Source organism: Lepus europaeus, chromosome 19 (genome assembly GCF_033115175.1).
Source record: "Lepus europaeus isolate LE1 chromosome 19, mLepTim1.pri, whole genome shotgun sequence".
NCBI classification, from domain to species: Eukaryota; Metazoa; Chordata; class Mammalia; order Lagomorpha; family Leporidae; genus Lepus; species Lepus europaeus.
Genome location: NC_084845.1, coordinates 56,107,002 through 56,124,748, shown reverse-complemented (window position 1 = coordinate 56,124,748; position 17,747 = coordinate 56,107,002). Strand labels below are relative to the sequence as shown.

General features: G+C 48.3%; 1 protein-coding gene across 1 annotated transcript in view; it reads right to left on the bottom strand.

Annotated features, from left to right (window-relative positions):
* The window catches only part of WWP2 (WW domain containing E3 ubiquitin protein ligase 2), a 150,774-nt gene that overhangs the window by 31,024 nt on the left and 102,003 nt on the right, over positions 1 to 17,747 (bottom strand). The window contains exon 8 of the mRNA XM_062176412.1: positions 13,187 to 13,391. Coding sequence (XP_062032396.1) covers positions 13,187 to 13,391 — 205 coding nt within the window. The remainder of the gene's footprint in view (positions 1 to 13,186; positions 13,392 to 17,747) is intronic.

Sequence of the window (17,747 nt, the reverse complement as noted above, 5' to 3'; positions counted from 1 at the left end):
GCTGGCCTCCATGTCCTGTTAACAGGGTAGAATCTTCTGTATCAGAGGCCAGATCAAAATGTACAATGGGGGATTGGCGCTGTGGAATATAGGGTAAAGCCGCCGCCTGCAGTGCATCTCTTGTGGGCACCAGTTTGAGTCCTGGCTGCTCCACTTCCTATCCAGCTCTCTGCTATGGCCTGGGAAGCAGTAGAAGATGGCCCAAGTCCTTGGGCCCCTGCACTCGCATGAGAGACCCAGAAGAAGCTCCTGGCTCCTGGCTTTGGATTGGCACAGCTCCGACCATTGTGACCAACTGGGCAGTAAACCAGAGGATAGAAGACCCCTCTCTCTTTCTGTCTCTCCTCTTCTCTCTGTGTAACCATGACTTTCAAATAAATAAATAAATCTTTAAAAAAAAGAAAAGAAAAGAAAAGAAAATGTACACTGGATGAAGTTAAAGTTAAAGGTCTTCTCCCCACCCCCACCTCCTGCCATGCCTTTCTGAATTAAAGACAAAGTGGAGCGGATGCCGCCAGCTCCAGAGGCTGGCATCCCTGTGTGGCTTCTGGGCAAGGAAGGCCACTAACAGACGGTGGCTTCACGCCAGCTCTCCAGCTCCTGTGTGCTCTGCAACACAGCAGCGAATCAGATGCTCCCTTTATTCATCTGCATCTGGAAACGAGCAAGGCACTTGGCTTCACAGCGAGGACCGAAAAATGGAAGCACTTGGAAGCAACGCCGCAAACCGCTCTCTCGTGACGTTCGCTCCGAGCGTGATTTCAGCAGCTGACTACGCTCCAGCGCTCCCCAAGAGCTCAGCCAGATCCTTCCACTCCTGCAGGCCGGGGGCTCTGTGTGTAGCTGTGTAGCACACAAGTCCCCCACCCCCCAGCACTAGTCTCCTCCTTCCGAAGTCACAGTTTGGAAGACAGGTGGGCTGCTCCTATTATGAGACAAAACACCTGGTGTAGCAACTAGAAATTTAAAAAAAAACTAAAAACATTTTTTTAAATTCCAAAAACTGTTACAATTTTCATTTTATTGGCAGTCTCCACTTTGGATCTTTCATCTGAGACTAGGGGAGAACTCTGGCTTTATTCCACTTTGGCTAATATTTTCATTTGAAGACAGGATAACACTCCGAACTGCACGTAGTAAACGCCTGGCGCTGACACAGTGGTATTCCCACGGCTGCAGAGCCGAAAGCGGGGCTGAGTCCTCTTTCCTCCTTTTTGGGTTTCCAAGGCTCCTCCAAGTGCAGAGGCCCAGACACGACGCGCCCCTCCCATCTTTGATCGCAGCTGATCCTGGAAACCAAAGTCTCTCTTTCGGGGGCTGTTATTGTCTGGCCAACCTCTAGGTCCTTCTGGGAACTCTCTCAATTGGCTCAGCTAGAAGGGCTGCCGGAGGAACAAGACCTTTCTTCCATTATCTTTTTTGACATCCATGTTTTTCCTTTTAAAACTGGACTCCTGCTCGGATTCAATGTGCACACGGGTCCTCCCCGATCCCTAACCTGGCCTCCCTCCCCCACCCCCACGGCTATTCATAATTCACACAAATCTCTCCCCTTCACTCGTGTGGCACAGCTACTCAATGTGTCTCTCACTTCTCCCCAGTAACTGCTGACCCACAGGGACTAAGCCTTCTGACTGTCTTGGTTTGGTCTCCCCATGCCAAGAAGGCAATGCTGGCGTTGGCTTTTAATCAGCATGGCCCTGTCATGGGTTAGGTTCAGTCCCTTACAAGCATCTTCGTCACACTGAGATTAAAAGGCCTGACAATCAAACCACCCATGGGTCTCAGCCCCACATCTTGGTCACGTGGGTCACATCTGCTCCCATTGAAGAGCTTTCTTTGATGCTCTCAGAAACCGTGTTCAAAGCATCGAGTTTGCACCAGGTCCCTACCCAACATATTGCTCCCTGGCCTTCAATGAGTAACATTCAGCCGGGCCAGGGACTACATGGGGTCTTCGTTTTCTAAAGTACTTGAAAAGCCTTTTCCAATTTCAATCCATCTTAGTCACTTTTCTTGTTCCTGTATTATGCTCGCTCCAAAGTTTTTTTTTTTTTTAAAATAAAGACTTATTTATTGATTGACTTGAAAGGCAGGGTGACAGAGAGAGAGAGAAAGAGAGAGATAGATCGATCTTTCATCTACTGGTTAACTCTCCAAGTGCCTACAACAGCTAAGGCTAGGCTATGCCAACATCAGAAGCCAGAAGCTAGAAGCCAGAAGCCAGAAACTCCATCTGGGTCTCCGACATGGTGGCAGGAGCTCAAATACATGTACCATCATCCACTGCCTTCCTGGGAAGCTGACCACAACACTGGCTCCCCCAATGGGCTTTGACTGCCCTTTGCTTAGCTGTGTATCTTCCTCCCCTCTATGATGAATTCCCTGGCTGCTGCAGGCATTTGCGGGGTGCATCCGTGGATGGAAGAGCACTCCCTTTCTCTCTCTGTCACTCTGCCTTCCAAATAAATTTTTTAAAAAAATTTAAAGGCACAAACACTCAAATATCATATTATTCATTAATATGTTCATTGTTCATTTTTGATTGGCATGGGCACTGGGCATTGGAAAAGTTGACTCTCAACTGAAATTCACTCTCTCCAACAGAAAACAAGATCATTCCAAAACCCTCATGCAATCTAAAGAAAACATGCCCTGCTGCTTACTTAGACGAAAACTAAACTTCAACAAGAATACATTAGAAGCAGTCAAGTATTCTTAAAGCTTCCTATGCAGAAGTTCCACTCCCCACAGACAAAAAAAAAGGACATGAAAATCATATTGCTGGTATTTTATGTTCTTATAATAAATGCCTCTGAATGCAGTCCCCCTCCCCACCAAGCTCTGGCCTCTTCCGGGGTGAGCTCTAAGATTCACTTCCTCTGCAGGGACGTTTTCAGACTGTTTTATGAGTCAGAAATCGGAGTGCAATGGAACACAGCTCCTGCTCACTGTTTTTATTGCTTCAGTAGGTTCTTTGTAAACTGGGAAGGAAATGTGTTAAATTCAGTCCTTCCCCCAAGAACCCTTCCTGAAATATTGAACTAGGCTTTAAATCTAAGCACACCAAACTCCTTTTAATAACACCAACAACCCGCGCTTTGTGGCCTCTGGGCACAGCAGCAGCTACAGAGGCTCCTGAATTCAGTCTGGTTTTCTTCTCCTTCCCTCTTCAGCCATTCCATTTGCTCTGCCCTGGAAAAGTCTCCAGAGCTCTTCATGGAAGCTGGCAATACCAAAATATATGCTTTCACAGGGAGGCAAGGCAGGAAAACAACAACAACAACATGGTTTTAAAACATTTTTGCAGATAAAAGATTGGCAATGCAGGGAAATGGTCACTCTCAAAAATGGGTGGTGGGAGCGAAAATGGGTACCCTGTTTCCAAAGAACAATCTGGTAACCTGGTCAAAACCCTTACTGCAGGAACACCCCTTAGCTATAAGCAGATCTGTTAAAACAGTTACAGAAAAGCTGGAAACATAAATGCCCCCAATTGGAGGACTAATAAAATAGAGTATGTTATTCTTAACGAAAAGTCATCTGTTGAAATTAACATTGTAGGGGCCGGCGCTGGGGGGTAGCAGGTAAACCTGCCGCCTGCAGTTCTTGCATCCCATATGGGCACCGGTTCAAGTCCCGGCTGCTCCACTTCCAATCCGGCTCTGCCATGGCCTGGGAAAGCAGTAGAAGATGGGCCAAGTGCCTGGGCCCCTGCACCCGCGTGGGAGACCTGGAGGAAACTCTTGGCTCCTGGCTTCACACTGGCGCGGTTCTGGCCGTAGCAGCCAAATGGGGAGTGAACCAACAAATGGAAGACCTCTCTCTCTCTCTCTCTCTCTCTCTCTCTCTCTCTCTCTGCCTCTGCCTCTGCCTCTCTGTAACTCTGACTTTCAAATAAATAAAATAAATCTTTAAAAAAAAAAAGAAAATAATGTCATAGATGAATATTGACTTGTTCAGTTGTTTACAATATAGTGGGTAGAAAAGAAAGTTCATAAATAACATACTTAAAACCATCAAAATTTTGTTTAAAAATTATATAACTATACAGTTTTTCAAGTAAATCTAAAATTTCACTAAGGAAGCTGCCACTGTAGTACAGCAGGTTAAGCCACTGTCTGCACTGCCAGCATTCCACATGGGTGCCAGTTTAAGTCCCTGCTGCTCCACTTCTGATCTAGCTCCCTGCTAATTTGCCTGGGAAGGCAGTGGAAGATGGCCCCAAGTACTTGGGACCCTGCCACCCACGTGGGAGACCCAGATGGAGTTCCTGACTCTTGGCTTAGGCCTGGCCCAAGTCCAGTCATTGCAGTCTTTTGGGGAGTGAATCACTGGACCATTGGATAGAAGACCTCTTTCTCTCCCTCTCCTTCTCATATTATCTTTGAAATAAATACAGATTTTTTAAAAGTTTAAAAGAGGGGCCAGCAATGTGGTGCAGTGGGTTAAAGCCCCAGTCTGCAGCACCAGCATCCCATATGGGCACCAGTTCAAGTCCCAGCTGCTCCTCTTCTGATCCAGCTCTCTGCTATGGCCTGGGAAAACAGAAGTTGGCCCAAGTCCTTGTGCCCCTGCTCCCGCGTGGGAGACCTGGAAGAAGCTCCTGGCCCCTGGCTTCGGATCAGCTCAGCTCTGGCCATTGTGGTCTTTAGGGGAGTGAATCGGTGGAATGGAAGACCTCTCTCTCTCTGGCTCTACCTCTCTCTGCAACTCTTTCAAATAAATAAAATAACTCTTTAAAAAAAGTTTCACTAAGAAAGAAAAAGGCACTGCAAAATAAACTATGATAGATTCATGGTTATAAATCACATCCTTGGCCAGCGCCACGGCTCACTAGACTAATCCTCCACCTGCAGTGCCAGCACCCCGGGTTCTAGTCCCAGTTGGGGCGCCGGATTCTGTCCCGGTTGCTCCTCTTCCAGGCCAGCTCTCTGCTGTGGCCCGGGAGTGCAGTGGAGGATGGCCCAGGTCCTTGGGCCCTGCACCCGCATGGGAGACCATAGGAAGCACCTGGCTTCTGGCTTTGGATCGGTGCAGAGTGCTGGCCACAACATGCTGGCCGTAGCAGCCACTTGGGGGTGAACTAACGGAAAAGGAAGACCTTTCTCTCTGTCTCTCTCTTTCCCACTGTCTAACTCTGCCTATCCAAAAAAAAAAAATTAAAAAAAAAAAATCACATCCTGATTTTAAAGATACTGAAGTGGAATGAAATGGATATCAAAATGAAAGTGTAAGGTTGTATGCATGTGGGTACAATTATTACAGTTTCAGAGTAGGAAAAAATGTTAGATAAGACACTAAAGGCCCATGAAAAATTTGACTATTTTGAGATTTAAGCTTCTGTATAACAAAAACACATGAACAAAGTGAAAAGAAGAGCTACAGAGGAGGAGAAAATGTTTGTGAGGCCAATCACAGAGAAGCATTTTGTATCCAGCACATATCAGGGACCCTGCAGCTGAAGACGACGACTCGGGTAGCTAAGCAGGAAAACGGGCAAAAAAGGAAACCAAGGAACCAACCCAAACATTAAAAAGCGGCTCAATCACGGGGTGATCAAGGAAACTCGAATTAAAACCACCAGGCAACACCACTGCCATCTGTGGGCCTGGTCGGAATGAGAAAGCCTGGCCGATCTAACAGGGATGCAGACTCCCAGGGGGGTGCCTGGACCGCGGGCTCTGAGAAAGCAACTTGACGGCTAGTCACTAAAGCTCAAGTTCTTCATCCCCTCCAGTGGGGAAATTCCAGTTCAAGAATACATAAAGAAGCAAACAGGTGCACAAAAACGCATCCATTACAAACTTCACTGCAGCAAGGTTTATACTTGTATAGAAAGAAGAGAATCAATAGGTTTTCACCTGCTCTTACAACAGAATATCACACAGCAGTTGAAATGCGCCTCAAACTCCATGGATTTCTGTCTTCAGGGAATGGGATCAAAGAGAGGTTCACACACAGGACTTCCAACCATACCAGTCACCTCCTATTCATCCAGGGGCTAATGAGAGAGGAAGACCTCCAGCACATCAATGCCGTCTCATGAAAGCCTGAATGGCTTTCCTGTATTTGTCACCACTCACACCAGCATGCTTGCAATTTCGTGGAATCAAAATACATTTTAAAAGCACATAGAATAAGATGATCAAATTTTGGTAGAATTGAGTGTGGATTATCCTTGTAAGTGATGTCAAGCAAATTGTTTCAGGTTTCTGCATTTGCAGGATGGACATAAAAGTAGCTCCTTCACAGAGTTGTGAAACCTACATCAAAAAACCCACGTATGAAAGCCAGCAGCCCCCAACACATTGTAAACGGTTAGCACACACACAGCTATGTAGGACTGACAGGGAGAGAATACACACGGTACACGGTGCACACCAAACGCCACAGGTTAGATCTAGGTGCATGTTGTCTCTGCTGTGTTTTTCTCTACTATCCCATCAGTGGGATTTTATAGGAAGATTTACAGAACAAAGTGTCTTAAACATAAGGACTACTGAGAATGTGAGATCACGTAGCTCTCATTCAACAGACACTTCCCACTGCACGTCTCCAGAGGCCAAGTGCCGTGCTGGGGACACAGAAGCGGACACAATAATCCCAACTGTTGAATTCTCAAGAAAGTGTGTGAAAATGACAATCAGTAATTATGCATGAAGACACACACCTGGGGAGGGCGAGCATGCGCCAGGGCCCAGCCTCTGACAGCTGGAGAATCTATGGCAATAAGCTGCCTGATGAGGCGGCGGAGCCAGACACACATCCTGTTTGGCACGGCCTGAGCACCTGATAATTGTCGCAGAGCCAAGAACGAAATCAGTCTGGGGGAGGCCCCCACCCCCGCTAGAATCCCTTTAATCAGGCACTACTCAAAGCGGGGCCCATGGCCCAAAGTGCTCGTTACTGTCCCATGACTAGAAGAGTATAGAAGTTTCTCAAAAAGAGACTTGGTCCCTGTGATGTTGCTACAACATCCAGATATGTGACCAGTAGTTTCATCCCTCTGAACAAGGCATAGAACAAAAGGATCTGTAACGGATTACAAAGCTAAAAATAAAACAGCCACAACCAAGGACTGGGTCTTCACAAATCACTTGGGAAGCACTGCTTTAGAACTCCTTGGCCTAGGCTCTTTGCCTGTTGCTGAGAGTGACTTTGGAACGAACTCCGATGGCAGCAGCTGCTTTGTAACTTAGCAGAGACACTCCCAGTGCCAACGTCTCTCTACAAGGTCTCCACAAACACCACCACAGAACTCCTGCAGGGCTGCCATCATTGACAGCGTCTCTGGGACCACATAGACAAAGTCTCTCTGGGTCTCCACGACTGGGCGAAACAAGAGGGGAGGTGGCATATCCAAGAGATGCAGAAAACAGCGCCTCCTCAGTGCAGCCCCCTCCCAGGCAGGAAACGACAGGGAGCCAATGACTGAGGGAGCAAGCGCCAGTGTGGAGCGGCGGGCTGCGCTGAGCTGGCCGTCCAAACACAACGCCCTCCCTTATGTAAGAAACCACAGGGGTGTGCACTGCCAGGGCGAAATAATGTGCCTCTGTGTGTGAGGGCGGAGCAGGCTGCAGAGGCCTGGATGCACTTGCAGTTGTTCGAAGCCACACACACACAGTCTGGTAATAAGCACTCGGTCCCCCAAGCAGGCTCAGCGCTGACAAAAACCAGACGCCAGGCCAGCTGACAAAAGCAGCGTCACTTCCAGTTGTCCCCAGCCTGGACCACTGTCTCAGGAGCCTCCAGAACCCTCCAGCACCCGTCCCTTCTAGAGCAGACATTTGTAATCTGAAAACGTCACACTCTTCCGGGGGTTTCCTTCATGCTAAATGGAAAGCTACAGAAAGCAGAGAGAGAGAAAGGGACATGAAGTATTGTATTTGTAACTGTATTTGGTCCCTAAAATATGCAGATGTGTCTGGCATTCTCACCCGGGACAAACATCAGGAAGGCAGCACAGCAACCTGGGAAACATGCCTGTGGGGTTCCCAGGGGGAGCCTGCTGCCACCGCTCCTACAGGGGACGGCGGAGTTGAGAACATGAAGCTGCAAACAGTCAGCTGGGGACCTAGAAAGCAACCTAGGTCAGCCCAGAAGCATCTGCCTGTGTGCTAGGTAGTTCACAGACAGGGGAGAGCACCCTGACCCACCAGAGATGCATATTTGTGTTTTGATTTTGTTTTTGAAGTTAGAGGTTTTGTTTGTTTCATTTTGCTTTAGCTCTCCTCTTTCTCTTTTTCAAATCTGAAAGGCAGAGACAGAGGAAGAGAGAGAGATCTATCTGCTGCCCAAATGCCTGCAATAGTGGAGGCCAGGAATTTCATCCAGGTCTCCCATTCAAGTACAGGAACTCAAGTACTTGAGCCGTCACCTGCTGCCTCCTAGGGCGCATATCAGCAGGAAGCCGGAATTGGAATTGTAGCTGGAATCGAATCTGGGCACTCGGACATGGGATGCAGCCCAACCCACGCCATGTGGCTGCACCAAACACCTGCTCCAAAAGACACATACATGAACCTGAAGCCAATCAACCCAGTGAATGACAGCACAGGCCTCCACTTTCTCACCTTTGGGAAGAAAATGCAACATCCTTGTTAATAGTTGCTTTTTCTTAGAGGCAAAGAAGCACAAAACATTCATGCCAGACCGGCGCCGTGGCACAGTGGGTTAATCCTCTGCCTGTGGCGCCAGCATCTCATATGGGCACCGGTTCTAGTCCCGGCTACCCCTCTTCTGATCCAGCTCTCTGCAATGGCCTGAGAAAGCAGTAGAAGATGGCCCAAGTCCTTGGGCCCCTGCATTCATGTGGGAGACCAGGAGGAAGCTCCTGGCTCCTGGCTTCAGATTGGCGCAGCTCCAGCCGTTGTGGCCATCTGGGGAGTGAACCATCAGATGGAAGACCTTTCTTTCTGTCTCTCTTTCACTGTCTGCAACTTTACTTGTCAAATAAATAAATAAAATCTTTAAAAAAAATTCATGCATCCATATGGAAAAAAAAGATGACATTTAAATTCACTCATTTATTCATTACAAGTATGTCTTAGGGGCCTGCGTTGTATCAGACACCCTGCCATCTTGGCATTTACGGCCCAGGAGGGCAGAGAGACATGAAACAAGCATTCACCAGCACGAGGAGAGTTACACACGCACACTCAGTCCCTTAGCCTTGTCCACCGGGGACCACGGGAGTTACTGATTAAGCTGAGTCTCAAAGACATATAGGAATTCACTCACAAAGCGTTGAGGAAGGTTTCAGAAAGAGTAACTAGCTTCAGGGAGTGTCTTCAGTCCAGAGAGAGGGTGGTGCACTTGTCAAACAAACGCTGTTAAGCTACAGCTCAGAGAAGCAGACATGGCTTCCACAGAAGACTAGAGTGGCAGATGGGTTAATATCATGCGGGACTTCTATTAAGGATTTGGGAAGTTATCCCCAAGGACAAGAGGAAGCCACTGCAGCATTCTAAGTGGTGAAAGGTCACGTTCAGAGCTTTATTTTAAAAAGTTAAATAGACTGGGAGGGGGCCGGCGCTGTGGCTCAATAGGTTAATCCTCCGCCTGCGGTGCTGGCATCCCATATGGGCAGTTCTAGTCCTGGCTGCTCCTCTTCTGATCCAGTTCTCTGCTGTGGCCTGGGAAAGCAGTAGAAGATGGCCCAAGTCCTTGGGCCCCTGCATCCGCATAGGAGACCAGGAGGAAGTGGCTGGCTCCTGGCTTCGGATTGGCACAGCTCCAGCCGTTGAGGCCATTTGGGAGTGAAGCAACGGAAGGAAGATCTTTCTCTCTGTCTCTCCCTCTCACTGTCTGTAACTCTACCTCTCAAATAAATAAATAAAATCTTTAAAAAAATAGACTGGGAAAGAGCAAGTGTAATCACTAAGTGAGACATAATAGTTATTTGGTTTGAAATATGGCAGAAGGAAATACTCAAGTGGGCAGATCTGAAAATTACTTAAGAGAGAATGATTCTTTCATGTAACTACTTCCGGGAGTCCCACCGTGTGCAGGCCCTGGTTCTAGGCATGCAGTGCCAAGTAGGAAAATCACGATCCCTGCCTCCACGGCACTCACAGAACAGTAGGGGAGGGAACCACTCAACAAACCATGATTAGAACTACACCAGTGGTCTGCTGTAAGCAGGAGAAGCGTGGCGAGCTGAGACGCAGGGTCTGGAGGGCCAGGGGCAGAACTTGCAGGTGGTGGACATCAGGAAAAGTGAAAGGTGGACAACTGGGTAGTCACCCATGGGAAAGGTGGCACTGTCGTCAGGAGGGGAACCAGGTAGGTAGGATGATGAATTCTGCTTCAGATAAGTTGGGTTAAGAGACCCAGGCAGAGCTGTTCAGCCAATGGATCACAAGAGGAATGGGTTCAAAAGTCAGATACGGAAGTTGGCATCAGGTCCCAAGGAAGCTTTGGAAACGAATAAGCTGACGAGGCAGGAAGAACCTGAGTGACCAGAGCAGACACTGACAACATCAGAGCAAAAGACCACTGCTTGTTGAAGACTGCAATTTGCATTCCCCGACCTTGGACTTGATTTGTCTTAAACAGTAATGAGCATTTTTGTTAATGATAGAATGAATCATGCAAAATCTTTAATGTATAACTTGGGCACTAGTAGGTGCTTGTTGTAGAAGCTACATTTATAGATTTCCCCCAAGAGATAAGGGCATTTTATAAATCCAGAAAGATGTATTTCTCTTCTATTATTATTTTTTTAAGATTCATTTTATTTAAAAGGCATACTGACAGACAAAGAGATCTCCCATCAGCTGATACACTCTTCAAATGGCCACAAAGGCTGGGGCTGGGCCAGGCCAGAGCCAGGAGCCAGGAACTCCATCTGGGTCTCCCACGTGGGTGTCTGGGACCCAAGTACTGAGGCCATCTTTCAGTACCTTTCTAGGCATATGAGCAGGGAACTGGATCAGAAGTGGAGCAGCTGGGACTCAGAAATTGCCCCAATGTGGTATGCTGGCGTTGCAGGCGGGGGCTTACCCTCTGCGCCACACGGCATTTCTTTGTACGATGGCAGGTAAACCCCCTGGTGGCGTCCAAATGAGAATGACACATTTCATTCTCTCATTGGTCCCCTGACTCCTGAAACCAAGACACCAGGAATAATCTAATAATCTTCCTTGTCTGGGTCTGCTAACCTAATTACTAAATAGGGATGGAGGAGGTGGGGACGGCAGGTCTCTGAGAAGGAAAGGGGTCGCCCTAGAGTCCTTTTGGTTTCTCTCGCAGAAAAGCCAGCCGGAAGCTGCTGTCCTCACGACTAGAGACTGCAGTGCCCGCGGCAATCTCCTGTCGGGACGCGGGTGATCTCCAGGCCCAGGACAGCCCATAAAGCACTGAGGCCTCCTAGAACCCTTAGAGATGGGCACGAGGAAGCCCATATGGGCTGGCAAACTGGGTCTCTAACCAAGGACCATGGTCCATGTTAACATGGGCCTCGTCACGTTCCAAAGGCTCCAAGGGAAGATGCAGTTTGAGCTGTACCTGGCCAAGCACTTCAGTCTGTGGCAGGACGCGGGAGGGAATCGGCGTCCCTGGGCACCTCGAGCCGTCAGAATTAAAATAAAGAGGGTTTTCAGAGCCTTGAGTTTTTCAGCTGCCTGGAAACAGGAAGTGCTCAATCCCAGAGAACAGTAACCCTCACACATGCCCCACATAAAGACATGTTGAGCCATTAGCCCTAATTGCCTGTGACTGACACAGGAGTGAAGCCAGCCTTCCAGGCATTTGCTCAGCGGAAAGAAAACAAACAGCTCACAGGGGACCCGGGCTGCCATTTTCTCTCCTTTCTGCCAAAATGATTCTGCCCTGATCCCCCCAAATGACAGCCTGCAGATCAGAAACCGTAAACCGAACGAAGGTCCCGCTGTCTTCCTCACCACACACAAAAGAGCAGAGAACTGTGTGTAGGGTGCTGTCAGACACAGACAACTGGTAAACAGTCTTGTCAAGAAATTGGGAACGTCCCGGAAAACCCAACAGGAGCGGCCTCTCAATGCCCCCGTCCTCTCCAGGCTGGAGGGTTTGAGGATCATCTGCAACAGGTGTCGTTCGTTGGACTTCATGAGCCAGGAAGAGGGTGGCGTGCCAAGGCTAGGGATGCAGCGACGCTGCGGGAAAATCACTCAGGCCTTGCTTTCAAACACCAGGTTTTTAGAAGCGGCCCAAGAACAGTCCAGACCACCAGACATCAAGCAAGAGCCCTTACACTCTTCCTCGCTGTTCACGAACTGGAAGGGTTCACGTGACACACACCACCCCCAAGCCAGGCCACCCGTGACCAGAGCAACGTGGACATTGGCTTTTCTCCGTACCAAACTGACAACAGGCAGGAGAACAGGACCCGCCCTGAAAGCGACCAGCAGTCCGGGAGAAGACCTCGAACCCCAGGGCAGAGGCATCTCTGCCTGCACAGCTGCTCCTTCTCAACCACTTCCAAAACGTCACTCCCCAGGCACGACGCCCACCGTTCAGCGAGTGCTTCCCACCCAGCATCTACTTAAGTTCCTTCACCTCCTGTGAGATGTAGATGATGTATTATCTCCACCAATCACTGGGCCAAGGTCCCAGAGGCTGGAGGGGGATTCAAACCCAGATCTACTTGGTTTCCAGCTCCCAGCTCTTCATCTCCTCTCACCACATGGTAGAACTTGAACTTCCCTTTGGCTTATGAGGGCCATTTTCTTAAGGCCTCAGGTCTTTATCATCAGATTTAATTCTCCACTAAAAGATAGCAAGGAAAACACAGCCCACATGAAATCAGCCCGGCTATGAGTTAACAGAGGTACGGCACCTCCACCTCCACAGTGTAGGTCATACCCACCCCAGGCTACAGGCGAAATTCAAGGGTGAAAAGCTGTCTCCTAGGCAGGATTCAGGAAGGCAAAAGGAGCTCCTTGTTCCACAAAGGCCACACTGAGTCCAGCTGTTCATCTCCAGTTTTGGTAAAAGGCAACACTGATCTGCCCCTGACAATTTAGATTCTCCTCAAGATGCCTACAGAACAAGCAGTTCGTCCACACCTCCCTTGCCTCTATGCACAGCAGCCCCCCCAAAGACCCCTCGCTGGCAGCGAGCTGTACATGACCAGCATGCTTTGGCTGCAGTGAGGGAGCCTCAGCGGGGGAGGAATGCACCTTGCAGGACAGAGACCACTCACCCGGCAGGCAGAGCATCGGGGGCCTGCGCAGCTGCTGGCACCTGTGTACCCGAGGTACTGGGTTCCTCTCCTTCAGCTGGGGTGGCTGGGGCAGGCAGGGACGAGGTGTTGGGGCTTGGGGTCACACTCAGGGCTGCAGAAGGTGGGGACGTCACACCAACAACAGGTTCTTCGGGATCAGTGGCTGCGGTGGGCTCGTCATTCACTGAAAATGCACAAATCATACTTTAGAGATCAAGCAAGAACGAGAATTTTGTTTAGACTTCCTAGGTTCTTCACTTAATGTGCTAACACAGTATCTTAAAGGTTACCTACCTGCATCCAGCAACAGCACAAAGCATTACAAAACAGAACTTTAGAAATGACAGCAAGTGCACCAGCATTGTGCTGTAGCGGGTAAAACTGCAACCTGTGATGCCAGCATCCCATACGGGTCCCAGCTGCTCCACTTCCAATCCAGCTCCCTGCTAGTGTGCCCAGGACAGCACTGGAAGATGGCCCAAGTGCTTGGGCCCCTGCACACATATCAGACCTGAAGAGCTCCTGGCTCCTGGCTTCCATCTGGCACAGCCCCAGTGGTTGCAGCCATTTGGGGAGCGAACCAGCAGATGGAAGATCTCTCTCCCTCTCTCTTCCTCTCTTTCTGTAACTCTGCCTTTCAAATAAGTAAAATAAATTATAACAACAACAATAAAAAAGATAGCAAGGGGCTGGTGTTTTGGCACAGTGGTTTAAGTCATTGCCTATGACGCTGGCATCACATATGGGCGCCAGTTTGTGTCCTGGCTGCTCCACTTCCAATTCAGCTCCCTGCTAATGGCCTGGGAAAGATTGCCCAAGTGCTTCAAGTACAGGAACTCCTGGCTCCTGGTATCAGCCTGGACGTTTCACTCATTTGGGGAGTGAACCAAGAGATGGAAAATCTGTCTCTCTCTCTTTCCCTCTCTCTAACTCTGCTTTTCAAATAAAATAAATAAATCTTAAAAAAGAAGAAAAAAAAAAGATATCAAGTCAGTAACACAGGTCCAAAGGAAAGTGCGAGGGGGTAGGAGGGAGTCTGTATCTGAAATAAATTTATTAAATATTATCCCTTTAATATAATCTTGCCAGATTTTTCTATTTAAAATTTTTTAAAAGATTTATTATTTATTTAAAAGGCAGAGTTTTATGGGAGGAGAGGAGGGGGGAGGGAGAGTGAAAAGAAGAGGGAGAGAGAGAGAAAGGGAGAGAGGGAGAGAGAGAGAGAAGGAGAGAGGGAGAGAGGGAGGGAGGCAGGGAGGGAGGCAGGGAGGAGGTGAGATCGACCTTCCATCTACTGGTTGACTCCATAAATGGCCACAACGGTAAGGGCTGGGCCAGGCTGAAGCCAGGAGCCTGAAACTCCATCCAGGTCTTCCACATGCATGGCAGGGGCCCAAGCACTTGGGCCATCATCCACACACTGCAGTTACATTGACTGCAATGAAAGAGGAACAGGAAGGATGGAGCTAACAGGGCAGCATACTGCTGATAAATGCAGCACGGCCAGAGCCAGCATTACCGGGTCTGTTGTCTAACCCGCCATCTGTCTGCTAGACACAGAGCACACCTGCCTTTACAAAGGCACCAGGAAGAAGACATCCCCTTCCACGCTTGCTCTTTCAAAGATGTGGGCTGGAAGGAGGTGTTACGGGCGGGGTATAAGGCCTAAATTAATTTTCCAGGTTCTTGCCTTTTACTTAGAGAAGAATTCTAAATACAGGCCCAAACATGGCATGAAGTGTGATAAACTATTTATAAAGTGAGAAAAATACACAGGCGCATTAGGGCTTTATTAAAGAAGAATGGGACCAAAGAAAGGGAATTATCATACCCTGCTCTGTTCGTTCTGAGTCCACATGGAGGAGAGAGAGAGATTCTGTTCTTCCTAGCTTTTTACGTGCTTAGAAAAATGGAACAGGGGCCAGCGCTATGGCATAGTGGGTAAGGCTGCCACCTGCAGTGCTGGCATCCTATGCGGGTGCCAGTTTGAGTCCCGGCTGCTCCACTTCTGATGCAGCTCTCTGGCCACTGCAGCCATTTGGGGAGTGAACCAATGGATGGAAGACCTCTCTCTCTGTCTCTGTCTCTGTCTCTACCTCTCTCTGTATTTATTTATTTCAAATAAATAAAATAAATCTTTAAAAAAAAAAAAAAAAAAGAAGGGGCTCCAAAGCTCAAGGACTTGTCCCCAGGGTGACACCACACAAAGAACCAGAAGCACAGTACAGAGGTTCTGCAATGGCCTTACGTCTCCACTTCTCCACTTCTTCAAAGACCACTCGGGTTTGCAAGGCCCCTAAGGCACTGCAATATCCCCTCACTCAAGGATCACACGAGGTTTTAAAGAACCACGCTTCCTGGAAAAGGGAAAGCCACATGCAGAGCAGTCCCTGCCCAGGCGACCGTGACGACACATTTCCACGGGAAGTGCACAGGAAACTGCATCCCACAGGAAACTGTCGTCATCCCACAGCCTCATCTTCCCGACGCCGAGGTTCTCTGTGTGCTTCCCCTGCCTTTCTTCTGACCAAGGGCTCACCACAGAATCCTTCGGCTGTGGGCCACAGGGACTTGCCAGCAAGTTGCACTCCTGTTAAGCTGAATTGCACTTGCTGGCCCCAGGCCCCCACCCCACCCCACTCCCAAAGCAATTCCAAGCAAGCGTCCGGCCACTGTTTCTCATTAATGTCCTCTCCTCCCAGCAACAGGCCTGGGATTAGCGTTTCTAGGCCACACATTCATCACCAGCTGGCTGCTCTCTGCTGGACAGATGCTTCTACTGCCTCTCCTGAGAGATGACACCCGGGACGGGACACAAGAAATCAGACACCACCATAAGCACAGTCAGATGAGCCATTAAATAGAACTAGTTCACCGTGCATGACAGGACGTGCCGGCCAAGGCGCACAAGGCACAAAGTACTTGAAATTATCTCACTCGAGACTCACGGAGTTCAGCACAATTGATATTCTGAATTTTAGAGTTGAGGAAGCTCAGACTCAGTGGCTAAAAGACCTGCCAAGGGCACACAGCACCGACTGCACACCCTGTCTGCCTCCCTCACTACACTCTACCTCCTCTCTGCACATCCTTCAATGCAACTCCAAGATCGTAATGAGCCTGAGCAGTCCCACAATCCTACTGGCTAACGTGAGACCACTGGTGAGCTAAGACCATGGTTCCTTCACGTGATATGAAGCCAAGTGTGGGTCAGAGCCTGATGCTATGGATAATCTATGATTTATCCCCTTGCCCTCTCCCTGGTATACAAAACACCATCACATGGGCTAAATCAGTTGCTTAATGAAAGACCAAATGTTTTGCAGTGAATCTTAACCCAACATAAATGCAAGACTTTACACTCCATTCCTACTCCAGTTAAACTAGTAAAACACAACAGAAAGCAAGTCTTTTTTATACAAATCTGGAAATTTTACTCAATTAAAACCAAAAATACCATCACGACTTTTTTTTCAAAACTATATAAACTCCTTCTAAAACTTATAAGAAAAACTAAATATAAAAGAATGGCCATGACAATTCTCAAGAAGAATGCTGTGTATATGTGTATGTCTGAAGTACTAAAACATATTACAAAACTACATTAAAACAGTGTGGCTCTGGGGGCCACCACTGCGGGGTGGTGGGTAAAACCGCCACCTGCAGTGCTGGTATCCCATAAGGGTGCCGGTTTGAAACTTCCCATCCAGCTCTCAGCTATGGCCTGGGAAAGCAGGACCCCTGCACCCACATGGGAGACCCAGAAGAAGCTCCTGGCTAATAGCTTTCAATCAGCTCAGCTCTGGCAGTTGTGGCCATCAGGGGAGTGAACCAGCAGATGGAAGACACCTCTCTCTCTCTGTCCTCTCTCTCCTCTCTCTCTCTGCCTTTCAAATACAAATATTACCAAAAAAAGTATGGTTCTGATACATGAATAGGCAGATGTCAATTTTATAAACAAGTTTAGAAATAAGACTTAAATAACTAAATAACTAGGGGCTAGTGTTGTGGCGTAGCAGGTCAAGCCACTGCCTGCAGTACCCGCATCCCATATTGGCACCAGTTCGAGTCCTGGCTGCTCCACTTCCGACCCAGCTCTCTGCTATGGCCTGGGAAACCAGTAGAAGATGGCCAAGTCCTTGGGGCCCTGCACCCACATGTGAGATCCGGAAGAACCCCCTGGCTCCTGGCTTCGGAGCAGCGCAGCTCCGGCAGTTGGGAGTGAACCAGTGGATGGAAGACCTCTCTCTCTCTGTCTTTCCTTCTCTCACTGTGTATCTTTCAAATAAATAAATAAATAAATATTTTAAAAATATATATTTTTTGAAAAATAATAATTCATTGGAGGTTGCAAAATAGCAATATGCTAATTCTATTCTGTCTCCTTCATTTATCAACCTGGAATATGTCTTTAAACAGAATCCTCCCTGATGAACTATTTAGTGAAGGACTATTTGTGAAGGAAAGGCAGGAGAAAGACTTGATTCTTTCCCTTTATTTGTTTTCAAAATAAGGAATTCATTTCTTTGCATCATCTAAA